The sequence below is a fragment of the Ceratina calcarata genome, unplaced genomic scaffold (genome assembly GCF_001652005.2).
Source record: "Ceratina calcarata isolate Rehan_Ccalc_2016 unplaced genomic scaffold, ASM165200v1 scaffold351.2, whole genome shotgun sequence".
Classification (NCBI taxonomy): domain Eukaryota; kingdom Metazoa; phylum Arthropoda; class Insecta; order Hymenoptera; family Apidae; genus Ceratina; species Ceratina calcarata.
Genome location: NW_017158043.1, coordinates 810,694 through 828,704, shown reverse-complemented (window position 1 = coordinate 828,704; position 18,011 = coordinate 810,694). Strand labels below are relative to the sequence as shown.

General features: G+C 41.4%; 3 protein-coding genes across 10 annotated transcripts in view; 2 read left to right on the top strand and 1 right to left on the bottom strand.

The window, feature by feature from the left end:
* LOC108625439 (nascent polypeptide-associated complex subunit alpha, muscle-specific form) overlaps positions 1-6,581 on the bottom strand; it is a 224,591-nt gene extending 218,010 nt beyond the window's left edge. Inside the window, exons 1-3 of one of the 4 annotated variants that reach the window (XM_026813956.1) lie at positions 6,299-6,316; positions 6,147-6,178; positions 5,331-5,488 (exon numbers count right to left, since the gene is read on the bottom strand). In XM_026813956.1, coding sequence (XP_026669757.1) covers positions 5,331-5,348 — 18 coding nt within the window. In that variant the 5' untranslated portion in view covers positions 5,349-5,488; positions 6,147-6,178; positions 6,299-6,316. Of the gene's footprint in view, positions 1-5,330; positions 5,489-5,616; positions 5,765-6,146; positions 6,179-6,298; positions 6,422-6,559 lie in introns of those variants that run through there. The other 3 variants (XM_026813959.1, XM_026813958.1, XM_026813957.1) reach the window with 3 other exon arrangements.
* Positions 1,999-4,257, top strand: LOC108625352 (uncharacterized). Of its 2 annotated transcripts, none has more exons than XM_018025301.2 (4): positions 1,999-2,851; positions 3,509-3,635; positions 3,713-3,894; positions 3,961-4,257. In XM_018025301.2, the coding sequence occupies exons 1-3, from the start codon at positions 2,303-2,305 to the stop codon at positions 3,889-3,891; spliced, it is 855 nt and encodes a 284-aa protein (XP_017880790.1). In that variant the 5' UTR covers positions 1,999-2,302; the 3' UTR covers positions 3,892-3,894; positions 3,961-4,257. The 2 variants fall into 2 exon arrangements, with proteins under 2 accessions (XP_017880790.1, XP_017880789.1); XM_018025300.2 differs by having other exon boundaries at positions 3,497-3,635.
* A 2,063-nt stretch (positions 6,582-8,644) lies between the features above and the next one.
* On the top strand, positions 8,645-17,841 carry PAN2 (PAN2-PAN3 deadenylation complex catalytic subunit PAN2). 4 transcript variants are annotated; one of them, XM_018025384.2, is made up of 21 exons: positions 8,645-9,127; positions 9,718-9,905; positions 10,024-10,193; positions 10,252-10,372; positions 10,433-10,629; positions 10,698-10,911; positions 10,985-11,121; positions 11,192-11,338; positions 11,408-11,504; positions 12,582-12,815; positions 12,877-13,122; positions 13,201-13,420; positions 14,000-14,179; positions 14,277-14,443; positions 14,629-14,797; positions 14,872-15,370; positions 15,451-15,668; positions 15,744-15,873; positions 15,950-16,171; positions 16,254-16,515; positions 16,588-17,841. In XM_018025384.2, the coding sequence occupies exons 1-21, from the start codon at positions 9,043-9,045 to the stop codon at positions 16,600-16,602; spliced, it is 3,918 nt and encodes a 1,305-aa protein (XP_017880873.1). In that variant the 5' UTR covers positions 8,645-9,042; the 3' UTR covers positions 16,603-17,841. The 4 variants fall into 4 exon arrangements, with proteins under 4 accessions (XP_017880873.1, XP_017880872.1, XP_026669650.1 ...); XM_018025383.2 differs by having other exon boundaries at positions 13,201-13,447; XM_026813849.1 differs by lacking the exon at positions 8,645-9,127 and adding an exon at positions 9,393-9,646.
* Positions 17,842-18,011: the final 170 nt, after the last annotated feature.

The following is an 18,011-nucleotide window of genomic DNA, read 5'->3' as shown; positions in this document are numbered from 1 at the left end:
GAGTCAGCAACGAGCGAAGGATGAAGAGAACCGAGTGAAACGAGGAAGGGTCGAAGCTGACGGAAGGAGGTGGAAGGTGGAATGCGCGGTTCTCGAAGGAGGAGCTGTCGGCGGTGAAAAATCACGCACCCCGTCACCATTGCCATGGCCAGAGAGCATCTGCTCTACATACCCTGGCTCTCAACCTCGACCAGCGAGCTCGTCTTTCGCGCCCGATCATCGGCTCGGCGCACCTGCGTCTCGTATTCTCCGCCGACATCGTTTTTCGATGTTTGCCCGCCGGTCGATCTCATTACGCTTCCTTCGTGTAGAGAACTGGTTCCCTATCTGCGGGTACCGGAACACCGGCTCGTATTAAAGTTATATTAACGCTCGCGATATCCGCGAAATGGATCCCCAGCTCCGTATCGCCCTCGAGTACAACGTATGAAACGTATCGTCCGTGCGATTTATCCAGTTTCTTGCGAGAGAATTTATCTTTTTACCGACCGGGATTTAGAATCAGAGCAACGATTGAGAAATTTTTAAAACGATAAGACGAAACACGTGATTTAAATGGATATTACAAGAGAGCCCTGAATCTCGAGAGAACCGAGGAAAATTTATGCTCGAGGTTAAAGTCAAGAATATACCGTCGACGATTGAGAAATTTCAGAAATGCTGAATAAACTGAGAATTTGAAGAAACCAGAGATCTTCCGATAAACCGATTTTTGATGATGGAACGGGTCTCGAAGGAGTCATCAATGAGAACCTCGAAGAATCAGCATGCAGCGTAGCAGAACAAGATATACGCGCACTGGCTGGGCTACCGGTCGGTCGGGTCGGGTCCGGAGTTCTCCATCGTTTCTCTCTCTTTTGCTCTGTTTTCCCGTACCTTCACCCTCCTCTTTTCACCTCGGCGAAGTATGTATCCCGCTTACTTGCCCTTTCCACCTTCCTCGCTACCTCTCCGTCTCTCGTTGCCCGCTCACTCCGCCGCGGAGTCGTTGTGTTCGACTGTTTTATTACTTTTATAAACGCCGCCGCTGCCACCACCACAGGATCACCCGCCACTTCCACCGACGACGTCGCGGCGGGTATTTCCTTTGTTGGGACACCGGGTCCATTGTTGCTCGCCAGAAAGATGCGAATTTTAATTCAATATTGTCTAATATTATTTATGTATGCACGCGCTAGAGAACCAGCCCATTTCAAACCCGCTTGCACCCTCGCCACTGCCCTAGCGCTACTGCTTCCTTTCATCTCTGTATACGTATCGTGAATCGACCGTTATTGTACCGCCTTCGGGCTCCGACCACTACTGTCCCCCTTGTATTTCATCTCGATTTTTCGACTTTCGGAAACGGCGAAACGTCAAAAGATCGATAGATTTTACGCATTTACAATTATTAACGCACTACAATAATTGATGTCTAATAAAATGCGACACTGTTTGCATTGGAGTTCGCCTGGAACTAGATCTCTAATGATCACGGTAGTTAATCCTGGTTAACACGAAGAGAGTCACTGTTAGCGTTAGATCTAAGCCTCGTCATTAGTTCAAAGATGCGTTCGCCGATAGTGGAGCATGTTCTATGACTTGTACGTAACTCAACATTATAGATCATCGACCGACACATGCGTTTCATTTTAATTTAAAGATATGACTCGATCAATTTCAAAATTAGAGAAGACGTTCTATCAGCAATCGGGATATCAAAATGATGAAATCAGGATACTCTGACGAAATTGCCTGAATCACGTAATAACCCCGTTGAAAATTATTCCTCTACCATAGAACGTACACGATGAAAGACAAAACGCTCGAGAAACCACAATAGCGATCGATGTAACGCGTCAGCTCGAAGTCGAGCCGAAGGGTCGGCCTCGACGTAGACGGGGATCATTTAATAACAGTGTCGATTTAAACGATCGTCTAATTACCGCCAAGTATAGTTTCCTGGATGGAACAGAGACTGCGAGACTTGCGCGTACGTGGCCGGGCCTCTGCTACCTGGAAATCAATATCAGCCGACGTCCAGGGTTCACTCGGAACTGCAGTACACGACGAAATGCGCAACAGTTGCGTCTGAACGAGAGACAAGAAGGGATATACAATTGTATCGTTTGCCCGACAACGACTCGAAAGTTCTTGCAACCCTCTCGTGCTCATGTGAAACCGGAACAAGAACCACTGGTGGCACCACGACTGGAAGGAACCACGTTCGACATGAGCAGGAGCCTCCTAGCCAGCGCGGTGCAACGCGAAACGCGATGCACCAGAGGACTGTGAACGCGATTTTCGTTTGAACGTCGTCAAGATGTGCGAGAGACGCCTCTCGCTGGACACGTTGCACGTATCGTTAGGCATCAACGTCAGCATCCTTGTGATATTGACGATATTCGGCGTGCTACTCTCGTTGCCGCTGCGGCTGTTACTCAACACGAACTACCACAGTCGAAACGAGACCCTTGGCGAAAATCGCACATCGACCGAGAACACGACCGTTGACGCTACAGTGATTCCGGCGGATCATAAGAAATTGAAACGCTGCCCGATGTTCGAATACGAGGACAGATTGAAGTCAGCTTTTCGCTGTGATTACGACGGGAACTGCACCTATGCACCAATCTATCTGATCGATCCTCCCGAGGAGAACCGCGTCGACGAAACGAACGACACGAGTAACGAGACGTCGGAGATTTCGAAGGAGATCGGTGAAAATTTAACGGAGAACGCGGAGGATGGTAGCAAAGATCGTCAATCGAAATCGGTCCCGGTCGCCGGACACATACTCGTTACGATGCTTGTCATTTCAGCGATAGCTGCTCTCGTTGAAGTGTTGCGAATACGTTTCGCTAAAGATAAGGTATTACAGCGGAAATCGCACTAGTCTATCTTCTAACTCTGGTCAAAACTATTTACTCTTTCTGACTCTCTGTACTATATGTATATGATTTTACGTGTGTATTATGTGTACATATTCTGGTGGTTGCAAATCCAATCAGTGTAGACACGTTACAGGTACATTTAAGAGGCAGAGGTAAAGATGATCGTTTAACGAAACATTCCAAATGAATGTTCAGATATACAGTAGATTTAAAAGAGTAAATAAAAAAATAGAACATCGATGAAAGTAATCTTGTCACGTGCAAACTAGAGTTTCTCGGTCGCGACTGCGACCCGTGTAGATTCATAGTACGCAGGGATATTAATTGAATAAGGTATTTAAAACGAACTATGATTCATAGAGTAGAGAATATTTAGAAGTAGAAGTCCTATTGTTACCGTCGTTAGGCGCCACCGCAAATACCAGTAGCACGTTACGTGGAACGTAGTAACGTTATTAAAAGAGTAGACTACCTTCTGAAAGGATGCAACGACTAACGTTACACTGATTGATTTTACGCGCACGCCGCAAATGCATTTCCTCACTTTATATATCGTTAGAAAAAGAGTAAAACGCGAGTATATAAACATGTATATGTATATATATGTTTGAAAAACGCATAAGGACTCGTCTAAGGCAGGTAGTGCCGGGTCAAGAAAAGCATCCACGATCGAGCTTCCCCTTCAGAGGAGGTTCCTACCAAGGTATCCAATGAACGGTCAGAGGTCTTTCGAAATGCATCGATCCGCTTTACGGCTATTAGGTAGACGTGTATAATTAGATCGACTCGATCGGCCTACTTCAACGCAAACGCGTAAAACGGGTAAATCGAAACCGTAGGTGCAAGACCGCCGCCGCTTATTCGTCGCTCGTCGTTCCCGACCCAACAATCTAATCAAATCTCTGGTTCGGTCGCCGGCACGCCGATTAGTTGGGTATCCAGGCGTAGGTCGGCCGAATCCGACGAAGAACTCATTAACGCCCTGCATCATCGCACGCGTCTCATTCGACGCCATTAAAAGGTACGTAACGTGCGATTCTTTTGCATTGTCACACGACCGTGATAAAATTATTTTACTCTCTTTTAGGTAAACCGACTAGAAAACGTCTGTGTCGACAGTTCGAACGGAAGATCACTCGAAAGATGTAAAAAGTAAATTGTATACGTCCTTGCTCTTGTACTTTACCCTACGTCGTATTGTAAACGAAAGTAAATGATAGATGAATGTATTTTGGAAACAGAGTTAGAAAATTCTTGGATACGTATTTTCACATTACTTCGACATTTCTGTGATCCTCGTCTCTCACGCGTACAATTGATAATAATAGTTTGTGAAATATATGTAACACACATCGATGTCTGATAAATAAATTCTTCCAATCTATCTCGAGTTATGTTCATGACGAGTCATTGCCACTACATGCATGTTCAACATAATTTTCGCCGAACTCCAGTAAATGATATTTCTTACTTTCCGAGCTGATAGCTACACAACTACTGAATTCTACTTAGTTCGAACATTTTTTTAAACGGAACCGCGATTGTCCAAGACGTTGAGGCAGCAGTGGCCACCTCGATTATTAATACGAGCACTAGTGACAAACTAGCAATTGGACGACTCTGCATTTGGGAAATTATACAAACATAATTTCTGAATGCACGATCATTGATAGTTGCCGCCTTCAGAAGGTGCACACAGCGAGAAGGAAGAGATGCGAATGAGAATGTGTTAACATGCCCGACATTATCTACTCACATGCTAACAGGCATACCATAAGTAAATTATCTGCCTGCCTGACCCTCTCCTAGATTTAAGAAAGGCATAATAGACGAACCAACAGACTCATACGGCACGACGGTACGTACGGGCTCTCATCTGCTCGGATGCAAAAACCTGCGGGAGCCGTCCCGGGACGACTCCGCACCCGAGTTCAGCATACAAAAGAATTCACACTCTAAAGTATGTACGTACCGTTCACCTGTAATCGACTGGAAAAACTAGCTTTTACAGCGTATTATTATGTTAACTTTCCGAATAAAACGTTCATTTGTTAGATACATTTCGTACATCTGATCATCCGTTACTCATGTAGATTAAAAAAAATACGTATACTACACGAAATGAACTATCAAGAATGTTTTGAATTCTTTCATCTCTATCTTAATGAAAATGAAAGAATCATTCTAATTGTAAATTATAGATTTCTTTACATGGAATCTATCAAGTATTCAAGTACTTAAAAATCGAACAAATTTCTTACCCCACAATCAGCTGACGTATCACACAATGCAGTATAAAATTGTTACTACTCCCGAGCATTTACAATAATATTTAAACACTCGGTATCACTATGCTTGTGAAACAAGTATAAAATACAACCGGTCACCCATGCCGTTTCGGACCTCTCGTTCCTACACGATTAAGTGGCCGGAGGAAGTTGAAAGCATATAACTTACTGTGAAAAAAATCTTCATTCATGTTCCTTCCATCAGCCAGGGTTGAGAGATGTTAGAAACCAGCGATCAAAAGGTGAGGGATGTCAAGAATCAGCGACCAAAAGTTGTGGAATACCAGGAACCAGCCAGTCATCAAAGAAGAAGAATAAAAACGAAAACTGTAGCAGATAAAAATAAAGAAACATTATGATCCCGGGAATGTCCAACAAGTAGTTGAGCAAACACATGTTTGTTAATCGGCATTAATAGCGACGTATAACAATGTACGAACAGTAGCTATACTTACGTGAAGTAATAAATGCGTCATAATTAAGCGTCTAAACTGATGACAATTACGTGCGTACAAGGTTTTGATGATTAAAGTCGAATGCCGGTATACAGAAACACAGAAAGCGCCTGACACTACGACACGCACGTACACAAGAGTAAAAAGCAAATGGCCGGCGTCTGAACCAGGAGAGTGGGGGTCATGTGACCACGGTCATGTGACTACGCGGAAATTCAAGATCATTTTCGACTCTCCTTTTGACACCTATTTCTTCAGAGCTCGATGAAACAATTTTTCTACGCTAAAGATTACGAAACAAGGGTTGGATAGGATTTGGAGAGAGAGGGACGAGGTGTAAATCGAAGGAGATAGGAAAATATGAAATACAGCTCAAACGCTGAAGGAGGGAACAGAAAAAAAAATACAAGCAATGTATCCTGAAAATGTTCAACACGTAGTTGCACAAGTGAACGCGTATTTGCTACTCGATATTAATAGCGAAAGTCGAAACATAGTATAGTATACGAATAGGTATTTACAATACTTACGTGAAGTAATATATGCGTCGTAAGCGTTTACACTTTACACGATATAACAATTACGTACGTGCACCGAGGAGTATCTCCTCGGTGGTACGTGCAAAAAAGTTTAAATATTAAAGTCGAACGCCTGCATATCGATATAACAGTGATTATAATACCTGAAGTACTAAGTATGTTGTAATTAAGCATCTGAACTGGTATCAATTATGTGCATACAAGGTTTCGATGATTAAAGTTGAACACTGGTATGCCGAAACACTCGACAACTTGACGCGGGGACGAGAGGAAAATGGCCGACACTCGAACCAATAAAATCGCGAGCTCGCGGTCACGTGAGTTCTTACGGTTATCACGTAGAAATTTCAAATGACACCACTTTCGTATCTTACCCAATCTTACCATGAGTGACATCTACGCACCTTCATTCAATTCGTTTAATGCAATTTTCCTCAATTAATTTCCATCACACGCTTCCGTCTTCGTTTCACTTTGAATTGACACTAGAATCTAAATAGTGATTTTCATTAATAGCTATTGCCGTCACTGACCGGCACACGAAGCAGCAGATGTCGCTACACTCAAGGACGCCTGTACCTTTGACTATATACATATACATGCTCCGTCTTCGGGACCATCACGTGACCAACTAGCGGTAATTTGAAATCACGATTCAGACGTATGGTAGAGCAAATCTCGTTGAAGAGTACGACGAAGACACAAATATTGAAGAGTATCTATCATTACATAGTATATACGAAGGGCTACACCATGCTGTGATGTACACGGCAGGGTTTGCAGAACGTAAACTATTGAAACAAGTAAAATGTTTAACGTGTATAACATTAATAGATGAATGTATAGCTGCAAATTCAAATTTTATTGCACATAAATCTTGTGGGTCATTAAGGTCCACGAGAAGATACGCTTACAACGTGTACTATCACGGAAAAAATATTTAATATCTTTAAAGTAGAAAACAAGCTAAAAATTACCAATTGTAAACATAAAATAATTGTAACAACCATAAGGAATTTAAATCTGTGTTGCTGCGCAATACATATTTTTATATTAAGCATTACTTTAGCGTATAATTTTTCTTTGTTATATTATGCTTGCGCTTACGGTGAAAGGATAATGAATAACCCGGGACAAGCGGTCCCTTAAAACCATCGATGGGATTTTACGTGTTGGGACCGGGTTGGTACTTTGTGTAATGGCTTTTTAGTTGTCCTTTTACGTAGGATGGTCTATTGTCCTTGAGACTGTAACGGTTTCCTAAGGAAAACTCTATTTTTATGGTTCCTTGTGCGAGTCGGCTTGAAACGGCTTAAGTACTTAGTCATGGATTACTCATCCGTTCTAAAACGGTATTTTATGACTGGTTGAAACTTACGTATTCTTTACGACTTAAGTGCGTTTCCCACTGGCCGGCGGCCCCGAAACGGTGCCGCCGCCGGCACGGACAGACAGGGCCGCAATGTTAAGTTTCAGCTTTTACACGCTTTTTCCTATATCTCGCAACTTAACGTTTCGGCCCTGTCTGTCCGTGCCGGCGGCGGCACCGTTTCGACGCCGCCGGCCAGTGGGAAACGCGCTTTAGGATCCAATCTCCTTACTGTCCCTAAAGGACAATCGTCTATTTAAGTTCCTCAAAATTTTTTAACAAAATTCCCTTCACCAGCTACAGTTATACTTCCAACCAACGTCGAAATGTATAAGCATCATCTCGGCAAAGAACAGACTATACGAATAAATACTTTAAAAAAGGCACACAGCAAGTGAGAGTTTATCATATCGGAAATTCATACCGTGCATGTACCGTGCACTCTTTGAACAATACAACGATATGTGTACGCTATTTAAAAATTTTGACGCGCATTCATTGGAAAAGATATACTAGACAACCATAAATATGAAATAATTAAATTAATTATATCCTATTATTTAGATGTTAAGTTACGGTACGAAGGTACTAGTCAAACATTAAATAATCACAAAACATTTATTAGGAAATCCTTAACAAAAACTGTACTTTTTAGAGGACAATAAAATTTATTATTACACTAATTAATACATGATATTTCACATTTCTTGGTAAAATCCTATTTCATTATTTTACATTCTCAAATACCTTTCGTTTTGAAAACATAAAACAAGACTTAAATTACAAATGTAGTAAATCCACGGTTTGAAAAATAATACGATTTGAGATTTCTAAGGGCATGTACTATACACCATTTGAATTTAGTGTTTTGGAATTGCCGCTATTTAGTCACGTGATGGTCCCGAAGGCGAAGCTTGGCTACCTGATGTTGGCGACGGCACGTTAGCAGGGATTTCAGAATTTATCCCGCACGGCTCGCTTCCCCTCTTTTTCGCCCGTATTTCGATCCCCACTAGTATTCTCCTCATGCGCCTTCGCTGACCATGCCTATTAGCATACCCCCGTCAAGTACCAGTCCCCACCATGGTCGCGTCGTCCCCACTTTCCGGCCGAGGGATACATTCGAAGATCCCTGTTGGAAGCCTGTGCCACTGGCACTTGGCAGTCCGTCACAGGCTTGTACGACTTTACAAGGGTGAGACGCGCAGGAAAGTGGATTCATGAATTAAAGTTGTCCCGATAAACGATTCGGCTTATTTATCGCGGTAGAAGAGTGCGGGAAATATTACGCTGGTCAAAGTTCTCGCGAGTCGAGTCGTTCGGTGCTGTGGAAATCGTGGATACTTGTCTGTAAGTGTTTCGCTTGTTGCACAGTTGCCAAGGCGACTGAATGCGTGCGTGTGCGTGTGCTCCGAACAAAGAGTTGTTATGAAAAGATAATCGGACAACTCCACGGCCAGCTTCGTATCGTCGGCAATTCCATGTTTGAAAAAGGAACGATCTGAATTGAGGAATATCATGGATTACCCCACGGTTTTAAGCCATTACGACCAGCCCGTAGAGGCCACGACCAGTAACGGCAGTGACGAGCAAGAACTTCTCTGTAAGTGTTCCTTTGTTCTCCCCGAAGGCGCCAAAACTTTTGCCGGGAGCATGCGATGTCTTGAACTCGAAGACGCGAGGATAAAGAAACCATTCCTCCAACTTTCCCGCTCTCGTGATTCTCGCTGCATGAATTGTGAAACACGACCACTGTATTAACATCCCATTAACCGTTAGTATCACGCGATGTTTGTTTCCCACATTAATGATAAACGAACGTTGTATGCAATTCTTGTCCCATTCGGTGAACCTTTATTGGCTACTCCCTCTCTCCTTCCGTTGTTTTCGATGTACATGCTTAGTTTTAATTAGCTGTTCGGCTTCTCGTCAGCTTCCAAAATTCACAGGTTCAGGCGCGAGGTCGTGGTTTAAATCATGTGTGACGTTACTGTTTCGAACGATTATTAAATGCCCGTTCGGGAGCAAAGATATCGAAACGTCGTAAACAATGATAAGAAAGATTGTCAAACGTTAATAATCGATAACCTGTGTTCGTTCAGTGTTGAAATGTTGTCGCAAGTTATGTTTGATCATACAACAGATTCTCGCCGAGACGTTTTCCGATCAATTTTTTCTTATCTCTCGTTGCAGGGGAAGAATCGAATTATGCTTTGCCCGGCGATGAATATGTACCTGCTGCAGAACAGTTTGGAGAAGAGTTTACTGGGGCCGAGTTTCATGAAACTCGTGCCTTGCTCGCAGACGGGGGGGATAGATTCGGCGTTTCCACAACCACTTTTGATAACGTCGAGGAACTTATGTGGATGGGGAATCAAGGGGTACTTATGCGATTTATTGTCATAACTCCTGCTAGGCTATCATACATGTCTACGTTGCATCAAATGATACACTATTTCAAGTCACTTAAAATACTCAACGATAAATAATATTCCATAGGGTCACGTAACTTCTTATTATGGAGCTGGTTTACAAAAATATACATCGTTTCAAGTTCATGCCACTCAAGAAATACGACACATTCATCCTTTAGACGAAGGAATCTTGATCTTGACCCAGAGTTTACTACGATGCCAGTTAAGAAGGGGCATACCGATGTTTTCGCACATGTACGTTACTACATCAATCGTAACAATTGTATGAATATTACTATGAATAATATTGTAGGTCTCCGAATATGATAGACATGCAATGTATGCTCCAAACTTCACCAACGCGATTACTCATGGGGGGACATCAAGAGAAAATAATTGACTTTAATCTTACCAGAGGGAAAGAGATTGGACTAGTAAGTGATCAGATATGAAGTAGATTTTTCACAGACATCAGTACCGTTTTATATTTATAGGTGCATGTAGGTGAAAACGGTTGTGCAATTTTGAGGCAGCATAGCAGGCTTGTATGTTGCGGTAATCCTGCTGGAAGAATCGATCTGAGGGATCCGAATACATTGGCGGTAGAGCACACTTTCGAAACGCATAGTGGGTCCCTCAGTGACTTCGATGTTCAAGGAAATTACCTCGTCACTTGTGGTTTTAGCAATAGGTAAGACTCAGAGTATATCGAGATCGATTTGATACCGAAGTTCTTGACTAATATATCATTGTATTCAGTCGACAGGGTCTGTCGGTAGATCGATTCTTAATGGCATACGATTTGAGACAAATGAGAGCATTGAGCCCTGTTACGACTTTAGTATATCCTCTGCTGTTAAAATTTCTACCCAGTTACTCCAGCCGTTTGGCTGTTGTATCGCCATTGGGGCAAATGCAACTTCTCGACACTATCTATGCCAACGTGCAGCCAGCGATGACGTGCTTGTACCAGGTAAATGACATGTCTTGAGAGAATGATTGTCAGCTATAACGTTCGACTGTACAGATTCTTTTTGCATTAATAGGTTGCGACTGGTGGAGCTATGGTACTGTCGTTCGACGTATCTTCTACGTCTCAGTGTTTATGCTTTGGAGATTCAGCAGGTTCTATACACCTTATGTCTACGAATACACCTGAGCCGCAATTTAATACGTTTTCTAGGTTAGTAAGCAGAATGAAATTCGAATGATCCATTAGATGAACGCGGAAAAATAATTTTATTTTTATTCAGGCCAACAGAATTTGCTGATCCAGTCGAATCGCTTCCATCTATATCGTTCGATGACGACGTGACGCCATTGAGTACAATACCATATACATATACTGGACAACCTCTATTGAGTGATTGGCCAGAGGAATTTTTAAAAAAGATTTACAGGCAAGTAGTTATAATTTGTTTACCCAGAAAGAAAGTATAGGATGAAACTGAGGAGAGATAATTTTACAGGAAAACGCCAGCGATCGATCCTGAAATATTGCGCACAATGAAAATGCAAGGGACTATAGGCTATGCCCCGAATCCTCAGGCATATCGCAGAAATCAAGTGAGGAAACAATATTCTCCCACTCTTCTACAATATTCTTTACCAACTTTTCTAAAGCTGCCTTAAATTCCAAACTCTCTGTCATCCTTCTTTTATTTAGAGTTTCTCAGCTTTACACACTACATAAAATTACGTTTGTTCTTTAATTTTCTTACTATTTGGATATTAACAGGAAACTCGAAAGATTATTATAGGAAACTTCCTATGATAACTGTCATTTATATTTTTTTCTCGACTTTCTACACGATCGCGTTGTTTCTGTGAGAGATTTATTAGCTCCGTACACAATACGGAGTTAGAATCCACGACTTTTTTAAATGAGTTTTATTTTAGCCTTACAGTTATAAGTTGAGGCTTGTACATTTAAGGAAAGCAATGATATTACGTGACTTAAGACTGATAACGTTTCGTGATAAATATAGTGAGCAACATCGAAAATAAAAACGTGATATATTTTCCTAAGCTAGCGACAGTATTCTAATGATTTCTTTCGTGTCGTTATATGAACGAAAGGAGAATATGAAAAACGAGAGAGTATCAAATTATTCTAAGGTGTACGTAATAGTATGATCGTGGTTGTGTAAAAATGCAGTTATTGGACGACGGTAATTGCATTTAGGCGATTATCTGTTTGTGATTTGTTGTTGATCCATCGCACCCAAAAGCTTATCGAAACGTACATTTCCAAGAAAGATATACGCGGTTAATATGAACAAACATAAATCACTGCCTTGGATTTCGCATCGGAACGCGATGCGTTTTATTTAAATCGTGTTCGATAGTTTTAGCACACCTGTCGCCTATACAGAATATACCTCCCGCGAATAATATGTAACGATCGAAGTTGTATTTAAATGAAATAAAGTTTCTAAGACATACACGTAAGCCTGACTTATTGGCTCGGTCCCACGTGTTTTCAATAGGTATTATTTATTTTTTCACGTTCTGAAGTACAGGTACATCGAACGCTTCCGTAACAAGAGTATTCGTCCATGCGTAAATTTCTAAGAAGAAACAGAAGAGACTTTGTCCGAAACGCTTGAACGATCAGAGTAAGAAATGATACCTTTTTTCCAGGTACCTTACAATTTGGAAAAGCGACGGGGCGTAGTCGCGAAGCTTTTCGCTGGCGATTCGCGTTCTAAAACTGACGACGGTACCTTTGTGGCCATACCTAAGCGTTACCGTAAAATCGAGGTAAAATACTCACGACTCGGTTACGACGAGTTCGATTTCGATCAGTACAACCGCACCAACTTCGGCGGCCTCGAAGCCACGCTTCCCAATAGCTACTGTAACGCTATGCTACAGGTAATTCAAATTAATTGTTTCTCTTTTAAGAACGGATCATCTAAACGTCTCTATTTTTCAGTTACTGTATTATTGTGAACCCGTCAGAATAGCATTGCTCTCTCACTCGTGCCAAAGAGAATTCTGTCTGTCTTGCGAGCTAGGATTCTTGTTTCACATGCTGGATACCTCCCGAGGTCTGCCTTGCCAGGCCGCTAATTTCCTGCGGGCTTTCAGGACGGTCCCTGAGGCGGCAGCTTTGGGACTGATACTCAGCGATCTTCATCCCGAAGCGAAACGGAAAACGAATTTGAATCGACTGATACAAGTACGCTTATTAATTTGGAATTGTACATACTGTGTGACAGGACGGTATTCTTAAACGAAGGCGTCGATCTTTTTTCAGAGTTGGAACAGATTCATATTACACCAGATTCACTACGAGATTCTGGAAACGAGAAAAAGACAGCAGGAGGAAGAAGAAGCCGCTCGGCTTAAATCAGGACCGAAATGCGCGCCGTTCGTTTATAACGAACAGGACTTTCCCAGCATTCTACAAGACATCGGTTCTCGGTATAGGAGTCACGACGAAGAGAGGAAAAAGCGGAGAAAACAGGAGGAGGATGGTAAATATATGTGGATCACATCGAAAGGTAAACACAATTCACGTGTATCCTTTTAATTGGGCACTTTTTGTGTTTATTTTTCATTTTGTATGTGATTCTTTTTATTGTTGCATCAATTAAACCGTATCCAAAGAATATGATTTCACGTTTTTCTAGAAGTTTTATTTTTTAATCGGACGCACTTTCGTATTTATATTCTTCGGATACTCCGACTGTGTCAATTTTTTTATTATTCTACACTTATACAGAACGCTTGTTAACCCTTTGTTCAGATTTTGTTCATTATTACTTTTCGCAAACGCATGGTCTATTTATATGTATTTGTAACGGCAATGCTTTTTCAAATATGTATATATTTACACAATTTAACGTTCCGCGTCTTTCTTAAATAGAATTGAAATATCAAGTAACGAAACATGCACGAACATTGCCGATACAGTGACATTCTCCGAAGACATTTACTTTATCTGACCGTTAATACGTTCCTATGATAGAACGACACTCCTTTCATGTATTTTAAATATTACTGTGTTTTCGTAACGCATCAGCAGAAATTATTTGGATATTTGTCATGAATAGATAAGAACAGCAAAAAGTCTATCGAAGAAAACGAGGTACGGGACGAGGAGACAGAAATTAGTCGCCTGTTTGGATCCGAACAGATGCACATACACCGCTGTCTCAAATGTGGGCAAGAAGCTACGAAACATTCCATCATGTTGCTGTGCAACTTAGTATATCCAGAATTAACGAATCCTTGTAAGACATTACTTGAACTCTAGTTGACCGTTACTGTTGTATCGGCTGATTCCACGTCGGAAAGGAAACGAGACAAATTAATTTTTATCCTTTGTAGCTGAGGAGGTTCCATTCACGAGTGTTCTTGCCTGCAGTTTAAGACCCGAGAAAATTACACCCGCATGGTGTGACAGTTGTCAGAAATTTACACCTACTCTCCAATCTCGACAGTTGACTAAACTACCTCAAATACTGGCTCTGAACTGTGGTCTAGATACACAACAGGTACATCCAACACTATATGTGATTTACATGTTACGTGTGTATGTATGTATGGAGGGACTGTCATATTCGTGTGTTTAAAACATTTTTTTTATGTCCTCCTTGGGTCTATACATAACATACACTCTATTCGACGAACAGTAAATTCTGTCATGAATTCTAACGTTTGGAAATGATCGTTCCTACAGGAAAAAGGATTCTGGCAAGCGCAAATGGACATAGTGGTTCAGAAAGTGTTAAGTGGCAAAGACAGTAGCCCGTCTTCGAGTCCCGTCCCCGTTACCGTAAAACCATGTCGGTACGGTAACAATTGTACCCGAATTGGTTGTAGATTCAGACACATTGGCAGAGATCCAGGTATAGTAACTTGCCTCATGTATTCACTGTCGCGTAATTTCAACTTCTGTTATTCAATTCGTATATCTCTATAGAAAATGTATCGACGTCGCCGGTCACACCGCCTACAACGACTTCGACGCCGGTCGCAACGCCACCCAGCCACTTGTATTATTCTCATTCGTGGATTCCGCACAATATCGAGATCTCCTTAAACGGCAGCGGAGAATTGCTCGTGGAAAAGATTGGCGGTTCAAAGAATGATAGCGAGAATACTAAATCTGCCGAAGAGCCTGTTGTACAGAACGGACAAGGTGATAGCAGATCGCAGAGTTCCGAGGCGATTGAAAACAGTTCCGAAGAGAAAGCAGAAGATCACGCGAGTACGTCCGACAATGAAGACGTGGAGAAAGAGAAGAAATCTGATAAAGCTAGTAAAATGCGGTACAGTCTGAGCGCCGTCGTTTGTTACATCGATGACAAGAATAACGAAGATAGAAGGAACATCGTCGCGTTATTGCGAGTCGGTCCGAATTATCACGAGCGATCGAGTGGAAGCGCAGTATCGCAGTGGTACATCTTCAACGATTTCTGGTACGTGAATCCATTCTGCTTGGAAATAGAAAGTAGTCGAATAATTTGAAGAAATACATTATCATCTTTTTCTGATCCAGTATATCTGCAGTAACGCCGCAAGAAGCAGTATGGTTCAACCTGGATTGGAAAGTCCCGTGTGTTCTTCATTACACGGCCGTGCCAGAGCCCGAGCCAGCACCATTTGTGAGTCCGCTCACGTACGACGTGTTTGGAGAAGACAAATGCGTTGCTAGAAGCGGAGGAACAAGGGGTATCACGTTTACTCCGTTGACATCCGACGAGATGCCCAAAACAGGTATCGAATTGAAAATAATCAAATCCCTTTACCTATTAGTACTCGGATGCAACAACGTTGAAATTACTTTTATAGGGGAATTAGTCGGAATCGATGCGGAATTTGTAACTTTGAATCAGGAAGAGGCGGAGCTGAGAAGCGATGGGAAAATGTCTACGATAAAACCGAGTCACATGTCCGTCGCACGTATAACTTGTATACGTGGGTACGTAAAATTGATATACTTGTTTAATTGCGATCGAAACTGTCTTTTTATTGAAACTGTGTTTTTAATTTATCAGTCAAGGACCTTTAGAAGGAACTCCTTTCATAGACGACTATATAAGCACTCAGGAACAAGTAGTCGATTACTTGACCAAATTCAGTGGAATTCAGCCTGGTGACTTGGATGCCAATTTCAGTAGTAAACACTTGACCACGTTGAAATCGACGTACCAGAAACTACGATTTCTCGTTGATAACGGAATTATGTTCGTTGGTCACGGGCTAAAGAATGATTTTAGGTAATTCAATTTTTCCATAATTCAATGATCTTCCTTTTCGATATGTCAATTCTATGTATCTTTCTCTTCCATATATTTACAGGGTAATAAATTTAGTCGTACCGCCGGAACAAATCGTAGACACAGTACTGCTCTTTCACTTGCCGCATCACCGTATGGTATCACTCCGTTTCCTCACGTGGCACTTTTTGGGCAAGAAAATTCAGTCGGAGACGCACGATTCTACCGAGGACGCAAGAGCCGCGCTTGAACTTTATCGTAAATACAAAGATCTTGAGAGTTCCGGAAAATTAGCTGAATCATTGAATGAGCTGTACAAAATTGGCAATCAATTACAATGGAAGGTAAAAACAATAGATTTTGAACCAAGGAAATGTTCGTTGAACTAGATCAACATGTTCTTTATCTGTCTTCAGGTTCCAGACAGCTGATACGAGGATGAGATCCAAGAAGAGGTGGTGCATGATTTAGTCACATCGTGCAACAATAGCGAAGCTTAATCGAAAACCGAACCAAAGCTACGATCGACCGTCGAAAGGTTGGTTATTCTTTCGACTCGTGAATCATCCCTCCTATCCGAATGAAAGGAGTTCAATCATTCGTACGTAGAAACTAAGAAAATTCCAATTAAGCGCGATATCATCGCGGGTTTTAACGATACGGGTACTATCTACATTGTCACACTATCTCACGACTTCGTGAGATCGTTCAATCGGGTATCTCGATCATTGTCCGCGAATCGTAAGTCTCGTAGTTAGCTTCCGTCTGATTGAGATAATTGTGAACGATGCGATTGATCGTTGACCGCGATCCTTTCAGGAAGAATCGTAATTGTTTTCCATGTGTCATGCCGCAGTAGCAACACGTGTATTGCGTTGTATAATTATAAAATCAATCAAAATCAATTCCAAAACTAATTGAGCTCGGAAACGTCGGTCACGTATTCTCGTGAAACGTCGTTCGTTCAGTGGGTAAAGTACAAACACTCGTTCTGATATTCGCCCGTGTGATTTAACATAAATTTAACGATGTAAAAGAATTTTTATTGGTTTTACGAAAAGGCAACCTAGTGTATTATTATTGTAAATACATATTGTTGGGTAGTGCATCCGCGTGCATCGGATGTAGGTATTTATTTTAATTTACGAAAGTATTCGAAACGGAATACATATGACGCGAATATGTAATTGACGATTGATGGTTTTAGCAAATAATTCTGGTTGGGATGTTATCAGTTGCTCTTTTATACGCATATATACATATATAGATATATATATATATTTTTTCTAAACCACATATTGATTTTTGTAACGTTTTATCCAATAACAGTTCACGGGAGAAAAAGTTAAGAGTATCGGCACACATTTTATGTAACATTTCTGTTTGTTTCATTATCTTTACGTTGATCGCGACAAAGAAACGAATCATTGAAAGGACAAGAAAGTTTTCTAAAAAAATCCCTTTTCTACTTCGAGGCTCTTCAGGAAAAGACTAAGAGAAACGCGCGGTACCATATTTTACAAAACTATTGTATTCACAGATTATTTTTATATATGTACATTTTATCGATGACAATGAAGCAACAAAATAAAGGGAGGGTGAATAGAAGTGCGTGAGGGAGAGAGAGGAAGAGTGATGAACCGTTGTCAAAATAAATCTATCAAACGAAACGAGATCGTTGAGATGTATATTTTTGTATACCTTCTTTTTCTTATCATTTGTGCGCGACGTAAGTTAATACCGATTTAAACGTGATTTAAATAAACACGTGCTTCGTACAGCTGTCGTAGTGAGAACATTGGAATAATATTTTAAAAGTAATCACGCATCTGTTTTACGT

Coding starts and splice junctions, on each gene's coding strand:
- PAN2 (XM_026813848.1), top strand. CDS start 9,535: ATGCCCGTTCGGGAGCAAAGATATCGAAACGTCGTAAACAATGATAAG. Junction 13,123..13,200: donor ATTTGAATCGACTGATACAA/GTACGCTTATTA, acceptor ATCTTTTTTCAG/AGTTGGAACAGATTCATATT. Junction 16,172..16,253: donor GGGCTAAAGAATGATTTTAG/GTAATTCAATTT, acceptor ATATATTTACAG/GGTAATAAATTTAGTCGTAC.
- LOC108625352 (XM_018025300.2), top strand. CDS start 2,303: ATGTGCGAGAGACGCCTCTCGCTGGACACGTTGCACGTATCGTTAGGC. Junction 2,852..3,496: donor TACGTTTCGCTAAAGATAAG/GTATTACAGCGG, acceptor AAAACGCATAAG/GACTCGTCTAAGGCAGGTAG. Junction 3,636..3,712: donor ATCCGCTTTACGGCTATTAG/GTAGACGTGTAT, acceptor TCGAAACCGTAG/GTGCAAGACCGCCGCCGCTT.